We start from the raw sequence: 18,121 nt of genomic DNA on the forward strand, positions 1-18,121 counted from the left end.
GAGGCACTTGTGGCCGATGTTGGGGAAGAGGAGTCCCTTGTTGACGGCGATGTTGGCGGCGTCCTCGTCAGAGGAGGAGTCGGTGGAGCTCTCATCGGATTCCCACTACCAGCAAACATGGGCATCGCCGCCCTTCTTCTTGTGGTACCTCTTCTTCTCCTTTCTTCTCCCCTTCTTGTCGTCGCCCCTGTCACTGTCACTAGATATAGGACATTTTGCAATAAAGTGATCGGGCTTACCACACTTGTAGCAAACCTTCTTGGAGCGGGGCTTGTAGTCCTTCCCCCTCCTTTTCTTGAGGATTTGTCGAAAGCTTTTGATGATTAAAGCCATCTCCTCATTGTCGAGCTTTGAGGCGTCGATGGGGAGCCTACTTGGTGTAGACTCTTCCTTCTTCTCCTCCGTTGCCTTGAATGCGATGGGTTGTGCCTCGGGCGTGGAGGAGGTGCCTTGCTCGATGATTTTCTTTGAGCCTTTAATCATTAGCTCAAAGCTCACAAACTTCCCTATAACTTCCTCGGGAGACATTAGCTTGTATCTAGGATCACCTCGAATTAATTGAACTTGCGCAGGGTTAAGAAAAACGAGGGATCTAAGAATAACCTTGACCATCTCATGGTCATCCCATTTTGTGCTCCTGAGGTTGCGCACTTGGTTCACCAAGGTCTTCAAGCGGTTGTACATGGCTTGCGGATCCTCTCCTTGGTGAAGCATGAAGCGACCGAGCTCCCCCTCGATCGTCTCCCGCTTGGTGATCTTGGTCACCTCGTCTCCTTCGTGTGCGGTCTTGAGAACGTCCCAAATTTCCTTTGTGCTCTTCAACCCTTGCACTTTATTATACTCCTCTCGACTTAGAGAGGCGAGGAGTATAGTAGTGGCTTAGGAGTTGAAGTGGTGGATTTGGGCCACTTCATCAGAATCGTAGTCCTCATCCCCTACGGATGGTACCTGTACACCAAACTCAACAACATTCCAAATGCTTATGTGGAGTGAGGTTAGATGATGCCTCATTTTGTCACTCCACATATTATAATCTTCACCGTAAAAAACCGGTGGTTTGCCTAATGGAACGGAGAGTAAAGGAGTACGCTTTGAAATACGAGGGTAGTGTAGGGGAATCTTACTATACTTCTTGCGCTCATGGCGCTTAGAAGTTATGGACGGCGCGTCGGAGCCAGAGGTGGATGGCGATGAAGAGTCGGTCTCGTAGTAGACCACCTTCCTCATCTTCTTTTTCTTGTCGCCACTCCGATGCGACTTGTGGGAAGAGGATTCCTTCTCCTTCCCTTTGTTGCGGGACTCTCCCGATGGAGCCTTCCCAAGGCTTGTAGCGGGCTTGTCGCCGGTCACCATCTCCTTCTTGGCGTGATCTCCCGACATCACTTCGAGCGGTTAGGCTCTAATGAAGCACCGGGCTCTGATACCAATTGAAAGTCGCCTAGAGGGGGGTGAATAGGGTGAAACCGAAATTTACAAAGTTAATCACAACTACAAGCCGGGTTAGCGTTAGAAATATATGCGAGTCCGAGAGAGTGGGTGAAAAACAAATCGCAAGCAAATAAAGAGTGAGACACAAGGATTTGTTTTACCGAGGTTCGGTTCTTGCAAACCTACTCCCCGTTGAGGTGGTCACAAAGACCGGGTCTCTTTCAACCCTTTCCCTCTCTCAAATGGTCACTTAGACCGAGTGAGCTTCTCTTCTCAATCACACGGGACACTAAGTCCCCACAAGGATCACCACACAATTGGTGTCTCTTGCCTCGGTTACAATTGGGATTGTCACAAGAAAGAATGAGAAAGAAAAGAAGCAATCCAAGCGCAAGAGCTTAAATGAACACAAATGTCGCTCTCTCTAGTCACTATTTGATTTGGAGTGATTCCGGACTTGGGAGAGGATTTGATCTCTTTGGTTGTGTCTAGAATTGAATGCTATAGCTCTTGTAATGTGTTGGATGTTGGAAAACTTGGATGCTATTGAATGTGGGGTGGTTGAGGTATTTATAGCCCCAACCACCAAACTAGCCGTTTGGTGGAGGCTGCTGTCGACGGGCGCACCGGACAGTCCGGTTTGCAACCGGACACTGTCCGGTGCGCCAGCCACGTCACCCGGCCATTAGGGTTCGACCGTTGGAGCTCTGACTGGTGGGGCCTCTGGGATGTTCGGTGGTGCACCGTGTAAGACCTCAAGTGTTACTTAGGGTTTTCACTTAAGACTACACAAGCCAAGCCCATCATCACATGTGGTTGAAATAGAGCAAAGCACCTCAAACTTGGAACTCAAGGTCCTAAGCAAGTGAAACCCATCTTAGATATCATATCCTAACTTATCATGCACATCTAATGGGGAGATTTGCCCAAACCCAAATTCAAACCCCTTTGGACAAGTGAAGCACTATAAGTGAGTGTGACCAAAAGGTTATGAAAACCCCATGATCATGACTTGGGCCATTTATAAAAGTTGTAGTACCCTTAATACCCTACAAATAATAGTAAGAAAGTGACCCAAAAAGAATTCAGAAAAGCCCCAAAAGGTTCACCAAAGGGTTGAGCACAAAAGAAAAATCAGGATTTTTCTAAGTCCAAAACCAACCCTTGGCCAAAGATCACACATGTTCACCCTCATTCAAACTTCAAAACAATTCGACCCAATTGACAAAGTGACGCCAAATTACCTCTAAAATGCCCTGGAGAAAGTTGACCCCTACCCTAAGTCGTTTGACACGACTTGGCATAGCTTTTGTCCTGGTTTGGACAGCTATGACATAGGCAACTTCTCACCCCTCTATCTCCCTACCCCGACCGTATCTTGGTTTGGAACTCACATAAAAAAGGTAGGATATGGAGCAGGGAAGAGACCGTACACAGTGGTTTTGCCAAGATATGCACGCTAAGGTGCTCAAATCCGCCGTTGAACCATGGCAGAAGCAAGCTCCCACGTGTTTGACGCGGGCTGACACTCGGGGGCGCGCTCAGAGCACGCCCGTGCACGAACACCCGCGCGCCCGCGGCCGCCCGTGACCACGCCCGCGCTACGGCTATAAAGCCCGTCCCAGAGCCCGGCTATCTTCCCCGTTGCATCCTTTGCCCCGTGCCAAACTCCCCGGAGCTCGCCCATAGCTCCGGCGACCTCCCCGCGACCCGCCAGAGCCGCCCGAGGGCAACCATCGTGGCCAACCCCTTTCCCACCCTCCTCCGCTCGATCCAAGCCCTTGGATAGCTCCCCTGGGAGGCCGTGAAGCTTGCATGAGCTTGAACCAAGGACCCGCGCCACCAGAATAGCGCAATCGTGCTCGCCGGAGTTCAGAACCCCGCCGGAGCACGTGGACCGGGTAAGCCTCTGCACCATTTCCCAATTCGTTGCGCGCATGGCCTCTACATCACCTCGTGGAGCTCCTCGTACACTTTATTGAACTATACCGTCGTGGTTTGGCCGGAACAGGAGCCGCTGACGACCCCCGGCGCCTGTGCTCGTGGCCAGGGTAGCTCCGACCACCTCCGACCACTATACCATGTCACAAAATTAGCGGCAAACATCTGTCGGTAAAAATAGGTTTTTGGCGACAGCTAGTCTGTCGCAACATATTACCATCACAGTATCCGTCGGTATTTAGTATTTTTGTGTCAAATAAACTGTCGGCAAAAATGTTGAGCTATTGTGATAGACTATTTGTCGGTATAAATGATTAATCGTGACACAACGTCTGTCGGAAACAAATTGCATCGGATCATTTGTCGGCAATAATTGGGTTAGGACTTATAATTAAAAAAAGACCAACAGATCGATCTGTGGACTGACGCGCGTGCTGACCGACTGATCTGTGGACCCACCTGGCGGCGCTCTAGAGGCAACTTGATACATGATGATGGTAAATGACTAAAATGGTGGATTCATTCTCGACGAGGATTGCAAATTCAAGACATCCATAGACGTGAGCCTTTTTTTCCTTCTCGTCGCAATAGAATAAGAAGAAGACCGTGTACTGTACATTGACAGAGACGTTTGATTTGAAAGCAGCTCCATATTTAATTAAGAAAAGAAAACAGGTGAACAGCAAACAAAAGAGAAGGCAAAAAAATGGAAAACCAAACGGATGGGTTCATAATTGTATTTGACCCAGATATGGAATGTAGCAACAGCCCATCAAAACGGGCCTGACTCCTCACCACACACCTAGCCCAAATTGTCCCCGAGGTCCGCACCACCGAAGCCCCGAGAAACCCTAGGCACTAGGACCAGGAGGGCGCGCCGTGCAGCCATGGCGAAGAACCGGAACAAGAAGAACAGGGCCAAGAGCGGCGGCCTCGCCACCATGGACACCTCTGAGGGCGGCCCCGCCACATCCACTGCCGCAGACGTCCCACAACGTACTTTCCCCCTTTCAATTTCTTTTATTTCTTACGGGTGTTTTTTGTGTTCGCCGCCTTTTGGCTTCTACGATGGCTCGGTTCATGATATTTTGTTCTTTGTCTGGCAGCAATGGATACGTCCGAGGGAAAGCAGCCATCGTCACCACCGCGGCGCTCGGTTCGATCAACAAGTAAGCTAAAAGTACTGCACTGCAGCAATTGCTATTATTTTTATATTTATATATGTGTGCACAGAGGCTCGTTTCGTCAATTATTATGTCGGCCCTTCAGTAATGTGCCTTCTTATTGTGACATTGCTTTTCGTTGAACACTGGAACCCAATCCAGCAGTAATAATATATCATTGTGGGTTGATATGCTCGACACGCCGTATAGTGCACAATAAAGTGTATGGTTAACAACTATACTTTCTTAGACTTTAGAGCAGCTCTGCATAGTGCATTGATGAGTGGATGCCAATATTGATCAACTTAATAAATAAATAAAACAAGATAGAGTAGCTTGCTCGATTCTTGATTCATCAGTAGCCTGTTTGGGATCATCAGAGAGTATTAGCTATCATCAGTAGCCTCCATTTTTTCTGCACGTGCTAGTGGTCAATTCTCTTTACTAATATTGAACTTGGAATCGAACAAGCTCATGCCGGTCGGCCGACCACACTGGTAGGGAACGAAAACAGAGTTGTTTATTCTATCCATTGATTGCATGGCATGCTGGGGACGGAGTTAGGGGCTCTTGCATTTTTATTTGGAAGCTAGTAGCTCCCATTCGAGTTTGTCCTAGATACTAGTGTTAGCATGCATGTCTTAATGATCAACAGGGTACGTGTACGCGTACGTGGTGCTGTATACCAGGCACCATGCATGATTACATTCACTACGTATGATTGTACAATGTACACTTGCCCTCCGAGTATAAATACAAAAAAAGAAACTTCAGTGGTCGACTGTGTATGCATGCAGGCTGGATGCGAATCCGCATCTCTATTCAGTCCTATTTTTTGTCATCCTTTACATGAAATATTTTGTGATTTACTTTCATCTGCAGTATCACCAAACTTTTTGCAATTTAATACTTTTATTAAACTTTCAGTTTGAATTTTCTGTTAGGAGTTTATAGACCTGTTGATATAGTAATTGACAAATTATCAAAATATGTTGTAGGGAAGGTGCTGGAAGCAAGGATCAGAGTGCTAGCTGTTGGCGTAACATCACCCAGCTGATGGAGAGATTTTAGTTTGCTAGCTAGATGAATCTTTAGACTTTGCATGTAATAGAACTAAAAGATCACTTCAGAATTCAGAAAACATGTATGCTATTATTTTTATATGTTCATCACACAAATTGTGTTCCAAAACAATATATGTTGGAATTCAAAGTCAAAGATTGATCTCTTTCTTTTAGTAATCAAATTTCATATATTCTGAGCTACATATTATTCAAGTTGTCCTGCAATGTGCATCATAATCAGTTTATTATTTGTTTCATTAGCATATATTTATATACATGATTTTTTTAAACTTCACATAGGGAATAACATCAGACAATCTGTCGGTATATAGACTTTTAGCGACACATAAGCTGTTGGCACAAGAATATGTCGGCAAAGATTTGTCCGACGGCAAAGATATGTCTGTCGGCAATAACATAAACATTGCCGACAGATAGTCTGTCGGTAGATCTATGTCTGCCGGTAAAGGTTATTGCCGACAGGACTTTCGCCGACACACATTATCTGTCGGCAAAGCTCTTTACCGACGGACTGTGCGACGCTATTTAGGTGTTTTACCATCAGACAATCCGTTGGCAATATTGTGTCATGGTGTAGTGGACGCCGACCCGCACACCGACATGACCGTCGTGACCTCCCCAACGTCACTGACCACCCCACCGGAGCTCTACTGCCACCGGTAAGCCTCGCCGCCGTAATCTATGCCGCGGGTACTGTTTAAGCTAGCCAGGGAGCGCGGGTTAGATTTCGGCTAGGTCCAAGGGGTTTTGTGCAATGTCAGTGACCCATGCCAATAGTAAACCGAGGACAGTTTTGTGAGAGAAGAGGGAGAGAAAACCCAGGGGCCTCAGCGCAAACCTAAATTCTTTTCCATTTTCGAATTTATTTTTCTTTTAAATAATGCAGAGAACTTAATAAATGCATAACTTGAAGAATAATCATCCAAAAATTGTCAAACCAATTTTGCTAGACTTTGGGAAATATGAACTATCAGATAAAAATAGTAAACCCCATAGTTCCTGTATTATTTCTAGAGTTTTGAATTAAATAAGAAAACTGCTAAAAACTTAATATTAGAAAGAAAAATAGAAATATTGTTAGACCAGGGTTAAGAAAAATAGTGGAGACACTAACTTAGTAGTAACACTGTTTAAAATTAGTAAACACTCCAGTGTACAAGGTTAAGGGGGGTTTGTTCACTAAAGCTTGTTTATGCTCAAACTTAGGAAAATTAAGAAAAGGGATTAAAAATGGAAACCAGAGGGCAACCATATTTTTCCTAGCATGCCTAAGTCATGTAGTTCACAAGAAAAATCTATTAACCCATAGTCCAGTGGAAAGAAATTATACTCTCAATTATTCATGAAAAATAGAGAAAACTTTAAAAAGTCCTAAGAAAATAATCCTAAGAAGAAAACACCCCTACCTTAGGAATAACTATTCTTTTGCTAAGAAGAACCTAGGAAAAATGAAAGTTCTGTTGTTTGACATTTTTCAATTAGTAAGTTAGTTATAAGTGTCTTTTTGGCATTAAACCTTAGAAAATCATAACTAAAAATCCACTAAGTAACCCTCTGTGATTTTTGGCGCAGAAGTATGTTATGACCCATATATACTATCAAAAATAACCCTTAGTACAGAACCCACACCTAGATAAGGGTTGTAGTGCAAAGTAACCCCTCTGCCCCAACTTTTGTTATTTTTGTCCAGGGCAGGTTCTGTTTGTTTTTTACCTCAAAATTTTAGGACAGACTTCAGAGCCCAATATTCACCCACTGTAATTTTTACAGAATTTTTGGAAAAAGTTAAACCACTGTTGTAGTTCAAACCACACTAAAATTCCTAAATAGAAAATAAAGAAGAGGAAAATTGATGGTGGAAATTAGTGTCACCCTAACCCAACCAGCAACACCCTTTTAAGTTGCCCACTGAAATATATAAGGGAAATACAAATCCACTATGCTTATCCCTAACAAAACTCCAAACCTAAGTTGATAAGCATACACCACTAAGAGCCACGTAAGACCAAGAAACCCTAAGTTACTAAACTAACTTAGTTTTCTTTACTTAGCATAATGTTTACCACATCCTGCATAATCATGGCATGCATATTCTTATTCATTGCATTCGATAGATTGCAACCTCGCTGACGGAGAGTACGTCCTCGTGCCAGAGCAAGGAGCTGCTCAGGAGGTAGCCCCGGATCCAGCACCAGAGCCTGCACCAGAGGATCTGCCTGCCTCAGCTTTGGAAGGCAAGCCTCGGTTTATGCATAACCTGTTATTTATGCTATTTTACTACACTTAATGATTGTAGGATTGAATGTGCACTTAAGTGTAGGAGTTGTTTGAAACCCTAGTTGCATGATCTCAGGAATCCTATTGAGATGAATGCTAGTATGCTAGGTCGAGTAGCTGCTTTATTAATTAGGATCTCGGTAGAAGTCGAGTGATTTTTCTAGCACTCGCACGAGGTCAGGAATTGGTTGTACCCACTTTCATATCATAATGATGCTGGTCTGTGGACAACGATCCATGGGGATTTGTTGTCTACGAGATGGAAAATTGGAATAAGGATTAACGTGCGGATACCTGTGTCAAGCGTTTGAACGTACTAAGCACATGCCGAGTGAAAGTCGCCTAGAGGGGGGTGAATAGGGCGAAACTGAAATTTACAAAGTTAATCACAACTACAAGTCGGGTTAGCGTTAGAAATATAAACGAGTCCGAGAGAGAGGGTGCAAAACAAATCGCAAGCGAATAAAGAGTGTGACACGCGGAATTGTTTAACCGAGGTTCGGTTCTCGCAAACCTACTCCCCGTTGAGGTGGTCACAAAGACCGGGTCTCTTTCAACCCTTTCCCTCTCTCAAATGGTCCCTCGGACCGAGTGAGCTTCTTATTCTCAATCAAACGGGAACAAACTTCCCCGCAAGGACCACCACACAATTGGTGTCTCTTGCCTCAGTTATAATTGAGTTGTTCGCAAGAAAGAATGAAAGAAAGAAGCAATCCAAGCGCAAGAGCTCAAAAGAACACAACAAATCTCTCTCACTAATCACTAAAGCCTTGTGTGGAGATGGGAGAGGATTTGATCACTTGGGTGTGTCTAGAATTGAATGCTAGAGCTCTTGTAAGTATTTGGAAGGTGGAAAACTTGGATGACTTGAAAGTGGGGGTGGTTGGGGTATTTATAGCCCCAACCACCAAACTTGACCATTGGTGGAGGCTTTTGTCGCATGGCGCACCGGACAGTCCGGTGCGCCACCAGACACTGTCCGGTGCGCCACCACGTCACCTGGTCGAAGGGGTTCCGACCGTTGGAGCTATGTCCTGTGGGCCCGCCTGGCTGTCCGGTGCTGCACCGGACAGGCCCTGTAGGCTGTCCGGTGTGCCACCCGCGCGTGTTCTGCTCCTCTGCGCGCGCTGGCGCGCATTTAATGCGTTGCAGACGACCGTTGCGCTCGAAGTAGCCGTTGCCCCGCTGTCACACCGGACAGTCCGGTGTGCACCGGACACTGTCCGGTGAATTATAGCGGAGCGGATTCCCGAAGCTGACGAGTTCAGAGTTGCTCTTCCCTGGAGCACCGGACACTGTCCGGTGGTGCAGCGGGCAGTCCGGTGAATTTTAGCGTAGCTTCTCTGAAAATTTCCGAAGGTGAAGAGTTTGACGTTGAGTTCCCTGGTGCACCGGACACTGTCCGGTGGTGCACCGGACATTGTCCGGTGGCACACCGAACAATCCGGTGCGCCAGACCAGGGCACACTTCGGTTATCCCTTGCTCTTTTTGTTGAACCCTTTTCTTGGTCTTTGTATTGGCTTTTTGTGAACCTTTGGCACCTGAATAACTTATAGACTAGAACAAACTAGTTAGTCCAATTATTTGTGTTGGCATTTCAACCACCAAAATCAATTAAGAAATAGGTGTAAGCCTAATTCCCTTTCAATCTCCCCTTTTTGGTGATTGATGCCAACACAAACCAAAGCAAATATAGAAGTGCATGATTGAACTAGTTTGCATATTTGTAGGTGCAAAGGTTACTTAGAATTGAGCCAATAAATATTACTTACTAGATATGCATGGATTGTTTCTTTATTTTTAACATATTGGACCACGATTGCACCACATGTTTTATTTTTGCAAATTCTTTTTTTGTAAATCCTTTTCAAAGTCCTTTTGCAAGTAGTCAAAGGTAAATGAATAAGATTTTGTGAAGCATTTTCAAGATTTGAAATTTTCTCCCCTTGTTTCAAATGCTTTTCCTTTGACTTCAACAAACCCCCCCCTCCCCTCAATAAATTCTTCTCTTAGTGTTCAAGAGGGTTTTAAGATATCAATTTTGAAAATACTACTTTCTCCCCCTTTTGAACACAATAAGATACCAATTTGAAATTTACCAATTGAAAATCATTAGTTTTAAAATTAGGGTGGTGGTGCGGTCCTTTTGCTTTGGGCTAATATTTTCTCCCCTTTGGCATGAATCGCCAAAAACGGATACTTTGAGTGAAATATAAGTCCTTCACTAACTACTTTCTCCCATTTGGCAAATAAAACGTATGAGTGAAGATTATACCAAAGTGGAGAGTGATGCGGAGCGACGGCGAAGGATGAGTAATAGAGTGGAGTGGAAGCCTTTGTCTTCGCCGAAGACTCCAATTCCTTTTCAATACACCTATGACTTGGTTTGAAATTTACTTGAGAACACATGAGTCATAGCATATATAAAAGAGACATGATCAAAGGTATATTTCTGAGCTATGTGAGCAAGACATTAAAAGAAATTCCTAGAATCAAGAATATTGAGCTCATGCCTAAGTTTGGTAAATGTTTGTTCATCCAATGGCTTGGTAAAGATATCGGCTAATTGATCTTTAGTGTTAATATATGAAATCTCGATATCCCCCTTTTGTTTTTGATCCCTTAGAAAATAATACCGAATGGCTATGTGTTTAGTGCGACTATGCTCAACGGGATTATCCGCCATGCGGATTGCACTCTCATTATCACATAGAAGAGGAACTTTGGTTAATTTGTAACCATAGTCCCTAAGGGTTTGCCTCATCCAAAGTAATTGCGTGCAACAATGGCCTACGGCAATATACTCGGCTTCGACGGTAGAAAGAGCTACAGAATTTTGCTTCTTTGAAGCCCAAGACACCAAGGATCTTCCCAAGAACTGGCAAGTCCCTGATGTGCTCTTTCTATTAATTTTACACCCTGCCCAATCGGCATCCGAATAACCAATTAAATCAAATGTGGATCCCCGAGGGTACCAAAGGCCAAACTTAGGAGTATAAGCCAAATATCTCAAGATTCGTTTTACGGCCGTAAGGTGAGTTTCCTTAGGGTCGGCTTGGAATCTTGCGCACATGCATACGGAAAGCATAATGTCCGGTCGAGATGCACATAAATAGAGTAATAAACCTATCATCGACTGGTATACCTTTTGATCGACAGATTTACCTTCTGTGTCGAGGTCGAGATGCCCATTGGTTCCCATGGGAGTCTTGATGGGCTTGGCATCCTTCATTCCAAACTTGTTTAGAATGTCTTGAGTATACTTCGTTTGGCTTATAAAGGTGCCTTCTTGGAGTTGCTTCACTTGGAATCCTAAGAAATACTTCAACTCCCCCATCATCGACATCTCGAATTTCTGTGTCATGATCCTACTAAATTCCTCACATGTAGATTCGTTAGTAGACCCAAATATAATATCATCAACATAAATTTGGCATACGAACAAATCATTTGCAAGAGTCTTAGTAAATAAAGTAGGATCGGCCTTGCCGACTTTGAAGCCATTAGCAATAAGGAAATCTCTTAGGCATTCATACCATGCTCTTGGGGCTTGCTTGAGCCCATAAAGCGCCTTAGAGAGCCTATAGACATGGTTAGGATACTCACTGTCTTCAAAGCTGGGAGGTTGCTCAACATACACCTCTTCCTTGATTGGTCCATTGAGGAAGGCACTCTTCACGTCCATTTGGTAAAGCTTGAAGCCATGGTAAGTAGCATAGGCTAATAATATACGAATGGACTCAAGCCTAGCTACGGGTGCATAGGTTTCACCAAAATCCAAACCTTCGACTTGGGAGTATCCCTTGGCCACAAGTCGAGCTTTGTTCCTTGTCACCACACCATGCTCATCTTGCTTGTTGCGGAAGACCCATTTGGTTCCTACAACATTTTGATTAGGACGTGGAACTAAATGCCATACCTTGTTCCTAGTGAAGTTGTTGAGCTCCTCTTGCATCGCCACCACCCAATCCGAATCTTGGAGTGCTTCCTCTACCCTCTGTGGCTCAATAGAGGAAACAAAAGAGTAATGCTCACAAAAATGTGCAACACGAGATCTAGTGGTTACCCCCTTATGAATATCGCTGAGGATGGTGTCGACGGGGTGATCTCGTTGTATTGCTTGGTGGACTCTTGGGTGTGGCGGTCTTGATTCTTCATCCTCCTTGTCTTGATCATTTGCATCTCCCCCTTGATCATTGCCGTCATCTTGAGGTGGCTCATCATTTTGATTTTCTCCTTCATCAACTTGAGCCTCGTCCTCATTTTGAGTTGGTGGAGATGCTTGCGTGGAGGAGGATGGTTGATCTTGTGCATGTGGTGGCTCTTCGGATTCCTTAGGACACACATCCCCAATGGACATATTCCTTACCGCGATGCACGGAGCCTCTTCATTACCTATCTCATCAAGATCAACTTGCTCTACTTGAGAGCCGTTAGTTTCATCAAACACAACGTCACAAGAAACTTCAACTAGTCCTGAGGACTTGTTAAAGACTCTTTATGCCCTTGTGTTTGAATCATATCCTAGTAAAAAGCCTTCTACAGTCTTAGGAGCAAATTTAGATTTTCTACCTCTTTTGACAAGAATAAAGCACTTGCTACCAAAGACTCTAAAATATGAAATGTTGGGCTTTTTACCGGTTAGGAGTTCGTATGATGTCTTCTTGAGGATTCGGTGTAGATACAACCGGTTGATGGCGTAGCAAGCGGTGTTGACCGCCTCGGCCCAAAACCGATCCGAAGTCTTGTATTCATCAAGCATGGTCCTTGCCATGTCCAATAGAGTTTGATTCTTCCTCTCCACTACACCATTTTGTTGTGGAGTGTAGGGAGAAGAGAACTCATGCTTGATGCCCTCCTCCTCAAGGAAGCCTTCAATTTGTGAATTCTTGAACTCCGTTCCGTTGTCGCTTCTAATTTTCTTGATCCTTAAGCCAAACTCATTTTGAGCCCATCTCAAGAATCCTTTTAAGGTCTCTTGGGTTTGAGATTTTTCCTGCAAAAATAATACCCAAGTGAAGCGAGAATAATCATCCACAATAACTAGACAGTACTTACTCCCGCTGATGCTTATGTAAGCAATCGGGCCGAATAGATCCATGTGTAGGAGCTCCAGTGGCCTGTCAGTCGTCATGATGTTCTTGTGTGGATGATGAACACCAACTTGCTTCCCTGCTTGGCAAGCGCTACAAATCCTGTCTTTCTCAAAATGAGCATTGGTTAATCCTAAAATGTGCTCTCCCTTTAGAAGCTTATGAAGATTCTTCATCCCAACATGGGCTAGTCGGCGATGCCAGAGCCAACCCATGTTAGTCTTAGCAATTAAGCAAGTGTCGAGTTCAGCTCTATCAAAATCTACCAAATATAGCTGACCCTCTAACACTCCCTTAAATGCTATTGAATCATCACTTCTTCTAAAGACAGTGACACCTACATCAGTAAATAGACAGTTGTAGCCCATTTGACATAATTGGGAAACGGAAAGTAAGTTGTAATCTAAGGAATCTACAAGAAAAACATTTGAAATGGAATGGTCAGGAGATATATCTATTTTACCCAAACCTTTGACCAAACCTTGGTTTCCATCCCCGAATGTGATAGCTCATTGGGGATCTTGGTTTCTCTCGTAGGAGGAGAACATTTTCTTCTCCCCTATCATGTGGTTCGTGCACCCGCTATCGATGATCGAACTTGAGCCCCCGGATGCATAAACCTACAAAACAATTTTAGTTCTTGACTTTAGGTACCCAAACGGTTTTAGGTCCTTTGGCATTAGACACAAGAACTTTGGGTACCCAAACACAAGTCTTGGAGCCCCTGTGTTTGCCACCAACAAACTTGGCAACTACCTTGCCGGATTTGTTAGTCAAAACATAAGATGCATCAAAAGTTTTAAATGAAATGTCATGATCATTTGATGCAGTAGGAGTTTTCTTCTTAGGCAACTTAGCACGGGTTGGTTGCCTAGAGCTAGATGTCTCACCCTTATACATGAAAGCATGATTAGGGCCAAAGTGAGACTTTCTACAGTGAATTCTCCTAATTTTGCTCTCGGGATAACCGACAGGGTACAAAATGTGTCGGGGACCATAATTAGGGGTACCCTCAAGACTCCTAATCTCAGCTGGTAACCCCCATCAGCACAAAGCTGCAAAGGCCTGATGGGTGCGATTAAGTCAAGGATCGGTCCACTCAAGGGACACGGTCTCGCCTCGCCCGAGCCCAGTCTCGGGCAAGGGCAGCTGACCCCGGAGGATTTACGTCTCGCCCGAGGACCCCCTCCAGCAACAGACACACCTTCGGCTCGCCCGAGGCCCAGACTTCGACAAGAAGCAACCTTGGCCAAGCCGCCACGCCGACCGACCGTATCGCAGGAGCCTTTAATGCAAAGGTGGCCTGACACCTTATCCTGACGCGCGCCCTTCAGTCGACAGAGCCGAAGTGACCACAGTCACTTCGCCGCTCCACTGACCGGCCTGACAAGAGGACAGCGCCGCCTGCGCCGCTCCGACTGCTGTGCCACTCGGCAGAGTGAGGCTGACAGCAGCCAAGTCCGGCCTCAGGCGCCATAGGAAACTCCGCTTCGCCCGACCCCAGGGCTCGGACTCGGGCTCAGCCCCGGAAGACGACGAACTCCGCTTCGCCCGACCCCAGGGCTCGGACTCGGGCTCAGCCCCGGAAGACGACGAACTCCGCTTCGCCCGACCCCAGGGCTCAGACTCGGGCTCGGCCCCGGAAGACGACGAACTCCGCTTCGCCCGACCCCAAGGCTCAGACTCGGGCTCAGCCCCGGAAGACGACGAACTCCGCATCGCCCGACCCCAGGGCTCGGACTCAGCCCTGGCCTCAGCCGACACTCTCCGCCTCGCCCGACCCGGGGGCTTGGACTCGACCTCGGCCTCAGAAGACAGACTCGACCTCGACCTCGGAGGAGCCTCCGCCTCGCCCAACCCAAGGCTCGGACCGACCACGTCACAGGAGGCGCCATCATTACCCTACCCCAAGCTAACTCAGGCTACGGGGAACAAAACCGGCGTCCCATCTGGCTCACCCCGATAAACAAGTAATGATGGCGCCTCGCATGCTCCATGACGACGACGGCTCTCAGCCCCCTTACGAAAGCAAGGAGACGTCAGCAAGGACTCGACAGCCCCAACAGCTGTCCTTCCACCAGGCTCCAGCGCTCCTCCGACGGCCACGACACCACACAAACCGGGTGCCAAAACCTCTCCGGCTGCCACGACAGCATGTACTTAGGGCGCTAGCTCTTCTCCGCTAGACACGTTAGCACACTACTACACCCCCATTGTACACCTGGATCCTCTCCTTACGCCTATAAAAGGAAGGTCCAGGGCCCTACTGCAAGTGCACCCGACCTGGACGCGGGACAAACACAAAGGCCGCGGGTTTCCCCTTTTACGTCTGTCTCCCTCCGGCTTCTTCCCCCCTTTGCGCTCCTTCTCGCGCCGACCCATCTGGGCTGGGGCACGCGACGAAAATTTACTCGTCGGTCCAGGGACCTCCCAGGGTCGAAACGCCGACAGTTGGCGCGCCAGGTAGGGGCCTGCTGCGTGTTGACGAACAGCTTCCCGTCAAGCTCCAGATGGGTAGTCTCCAGCAACCTTTCCAGCCCGGGACGGTGCTCCGTTTCGGGAGTCTTGAGTTCATGTACCTTGACGGTAGCTACGACATGATACTCCTTCCCCCGCCGCGCGACAGCGACAATGGCGGCCGACAATCCGCCCGCTGGTGGCGGAATCGACGACGTCTTCCCCACGTGGCGGAAGAACGACATTCGAGCTTGTCCCGTCCCCTCCCCCCGCTAACGGAGGAGGAGGCGGGGCAACCAAGGCCAAGCAGGAGGCGGCATCTCGTCGGCTGTCGAGCGAGTCGACGGCGTCGGCGCCCCAACAGAGGGCATGTCGGGCATCGACCTCGCGTCTGAGACGAAGACGAGCGCCGTCTCCCCGCAACACGCCAACTCCAAGCAAACGGACGACGCCAGCACGCTCGCAAAGGACTTGCTGGGCGTCACCCTCGTACCTGAGACGACGGTGCAGTCTGCCCTTGACGCGACTTCGTCACCGCCCGTCGACCAAGAGGTACCGACCGACTCCCATCTCGTGCCTTTTGGATTCAGCCTCAACCCACCAAGCGACTTCGCTTCGGTGGACGCTCTCATAGAGGCGAGTCCAAACCCTCTGGGGTATTGTATGCGGTCACCCTGGGACCGGCTGACGGCCGTCTCGACCTACGGGCCCTCGGGTTCCGAGGAAGATGACGAGCCCGACTTTTGTTGGGTTTTCTCCGGACTTGGTAACCCCAGTGCCATGCGGGACTTCATGACCGCATGCGACTACTGCCTTTCCGATTGTTCTGACGGTAGCCGCAGCCTCGGCGACGAGGACTGCGGCCCAAGTCGTGAATGTTTCCACGTTGATCTAGGGGGTCCCGGCGAAGGCAACCATCTTGGTACGCCGGAAAACGGTGATCCCCCTAGGCCTGCGCCTCGTGTTGACATCCTTCGGGAGCTAGCTGTGGTCCCCGTCCCGGCGGGGGGTCATGACCCACAGCTCGAGCAAATCCGCGAGATGCAGGCCAGGCTCGACGAGGGAGCAGGAACACTTGAGCCGTTCCGCTGGGACATCGGGCAGGAATGGGCAGGACAACCTCCGACCGGAGAAGCGCGTCATCTACCCCAGGGCATCCAGCACCGCATCGGCGACGATGTCAGGGTAAGGCCGCCACCGGCTTCCAATGGGGTCGGCCAGAACCTGGCTGCAGCGGCAATACTTCTCCGCGCGATGCCAAAGCCATCTACCACCGAGGGGCGGCGTATCCAGGGAGAGCTCAAGAATCTCCTGGAGGATGCCGCGGTCCGACGGGCCGAAAGCTCCGCCTCCCGAAGGCAGGGGTACCCCTCGGAACATTGCGCCGCGACATCCCGATTCATGCGGGAAGCCTCGGTCCACACCGGGCGCACGCGCAACACAGCGCCTGCGGCCCCGGATCGCCTCGGCAACGGACACCCTCACCGCAACCGTCGAACCCACCACGACGAGAGGGTGCGCCGAGGCTACCACCCCAGGCGTGGGGGACGCTACGACAGTGGGGAGGATCGGAGTCCCTCGTCCGAACCACCCGGTCCACAGGCTTCCAGCCGAGCCATACGACGGGCGCCGTTCCCGACCCGGTTCCGAAACCCGACTACTATCACAAAGTACTCGGGGGAGACGAGACCGGAACTGTGGCTCGCGGACTATCGGCTGGCCTGCCAACTGGGTGGAACGGACGATGACAACCTCGTCATCCGTAACCTCCCCCTGTTCCTCTCTGACTCCGCTCGGGCCTGGCTGGAGCATCTGCCTCCGGGGCAGATCTCCAACTGGGACGACCTGGTCCAAGCCTTCGCCCGCAACTTCCAGGGCACGTACGTGCGCCCTAGGAACTCATGGGATCTCCGAAGCTGCCGCCAGCAGCCGGGGGAGTCTCTCCGGGACTACATCCGGCGATTCTTGAAGCAGCGCACTGAGCTGCCCAACATCACCGACTCGGATGTCATCGGCGCGTTCCTTGCCGGCACCACCTGCCGCGACCTGGTGAGCAAGCTGGGTCGCAAGACCCCCACCAGGGCGAGCGAGCTGATGGACATCGCCACCAAGTTCGCCTCTGGCCAGGAGGCGGTTGAGGCCATCTTCCGGAAGGATAAGCAGCCCCAGGGCCGCCCACCGGAAGATGTCCCCGAGGCATCAGCTCAGCGCGGCACCAAGAAGAAAGGCAGGAAGAAGTCGCAAGCGAAACACGATGCCGCCGACGCGGACCTTGTCGCCGCTGCCGAGTACAAGAACCCTCGGAAACCTCCCGGAGGTGCCAATCTCTTCGACAAGATGCTCAAGGAGCCGTGCCCCTATCATCAGGGGCCCGTCAAGCGCACCCTTGAGGAGTGCGCCATGCTTCGGCGCCACTTTCACAAGGCCAGGCCACCTGCGGAAGGTGGCAGGGCCCGCGACGATGATAAGAAGGAGGATCACAAGGCAGGAGAGTTCCCCGAGGTCCGCGGCTGCTTCATGATCTACGGTGGGCCAGTGGCGAACGCCTCGGCTCGGCACCGCAAGCAAGAGCGTCGGGAGGTCTGCTCAGTAAAGGTGGCGGCGCCGGTCTACCTAGACTGGTCCGACAAGCCCATCACCTTCGACCAGGGCGATCACCCTGACCGCGTGCCGAGT

The 18,121-nt window shown here is 48.8% G+C and overlaps 1 protein-coding gene across 2 annotated transcripts; it reads left to right on the plus strand.

The window, feature by feature from the left end:
- Positions 1-4,081: 4,081 nt before the first annotated feature.
- LOC100193249 (uncharacterized) lies at positions 4,082-5,797 on the plus strand. 2 transcript variants are annotated; one of them, XM_008649150.4, is made up of 3 exons: positions 4,082-4,365; positions 4,476-4,538; positions 5,531-5,797. In XM_008649150.4, the coding sequence occupies exons 1-3, from the start codon at positions 4,257-4,259 to the stop codon at positions 5,587-5,589; spliced, it is 231 nt and encodes a 76-aa protein (XP_008647372.1). In that variant the 5' UTR covers positions 4,082-4,256; the 3' UTR covers positions 5,590-5,797. The 2 variants fall into 2 exon arrangements, with proteins under 2 accessions (XP_008647372.1, NP_001131870.1); NM_001138398.1 differs by having other exon boundaries at positions 4,228-4,365; positions 4,476-5,768.
- The last annotated feature ends 12,324 nt before the right edge of the window (positions 5,798-18,121 follow it).

The sequence above is a fragment of the Zea mays genome, chromosome 6, assembly GCF_902167145.1.
Source record: "Zea mays cultivar B73 chromosome 6, Zm-B73-REFERENCE-NAM-5.0, whole genome shotgun sequence".
In the NCBI taxonomy this organism is placed as follows: domain Eukaryota; kingdom Viridiplantae; phylum Streptophyta; class Magnoliopsida; order Poales; family Poaceae; genus Zea; species Zea mays.

Bases quoted from the DNA above. Each gene is read 5' to 3' on its own strand.
- LOC100193249 (NM_001138398.1), top strand. From the start codon at position 4,257: ATGGCGAAGAACCGGAACAAGAAGAACAGGGCCAAGAGCGGCGGCCTC. The intron at 4,366-4,475 runs GTACTTTCCCCC...TTTGTCTGGCAG, and splicing joins TGCCGCAGACGTCCCACAAC to CAATGGATACGTCCGAGGGA.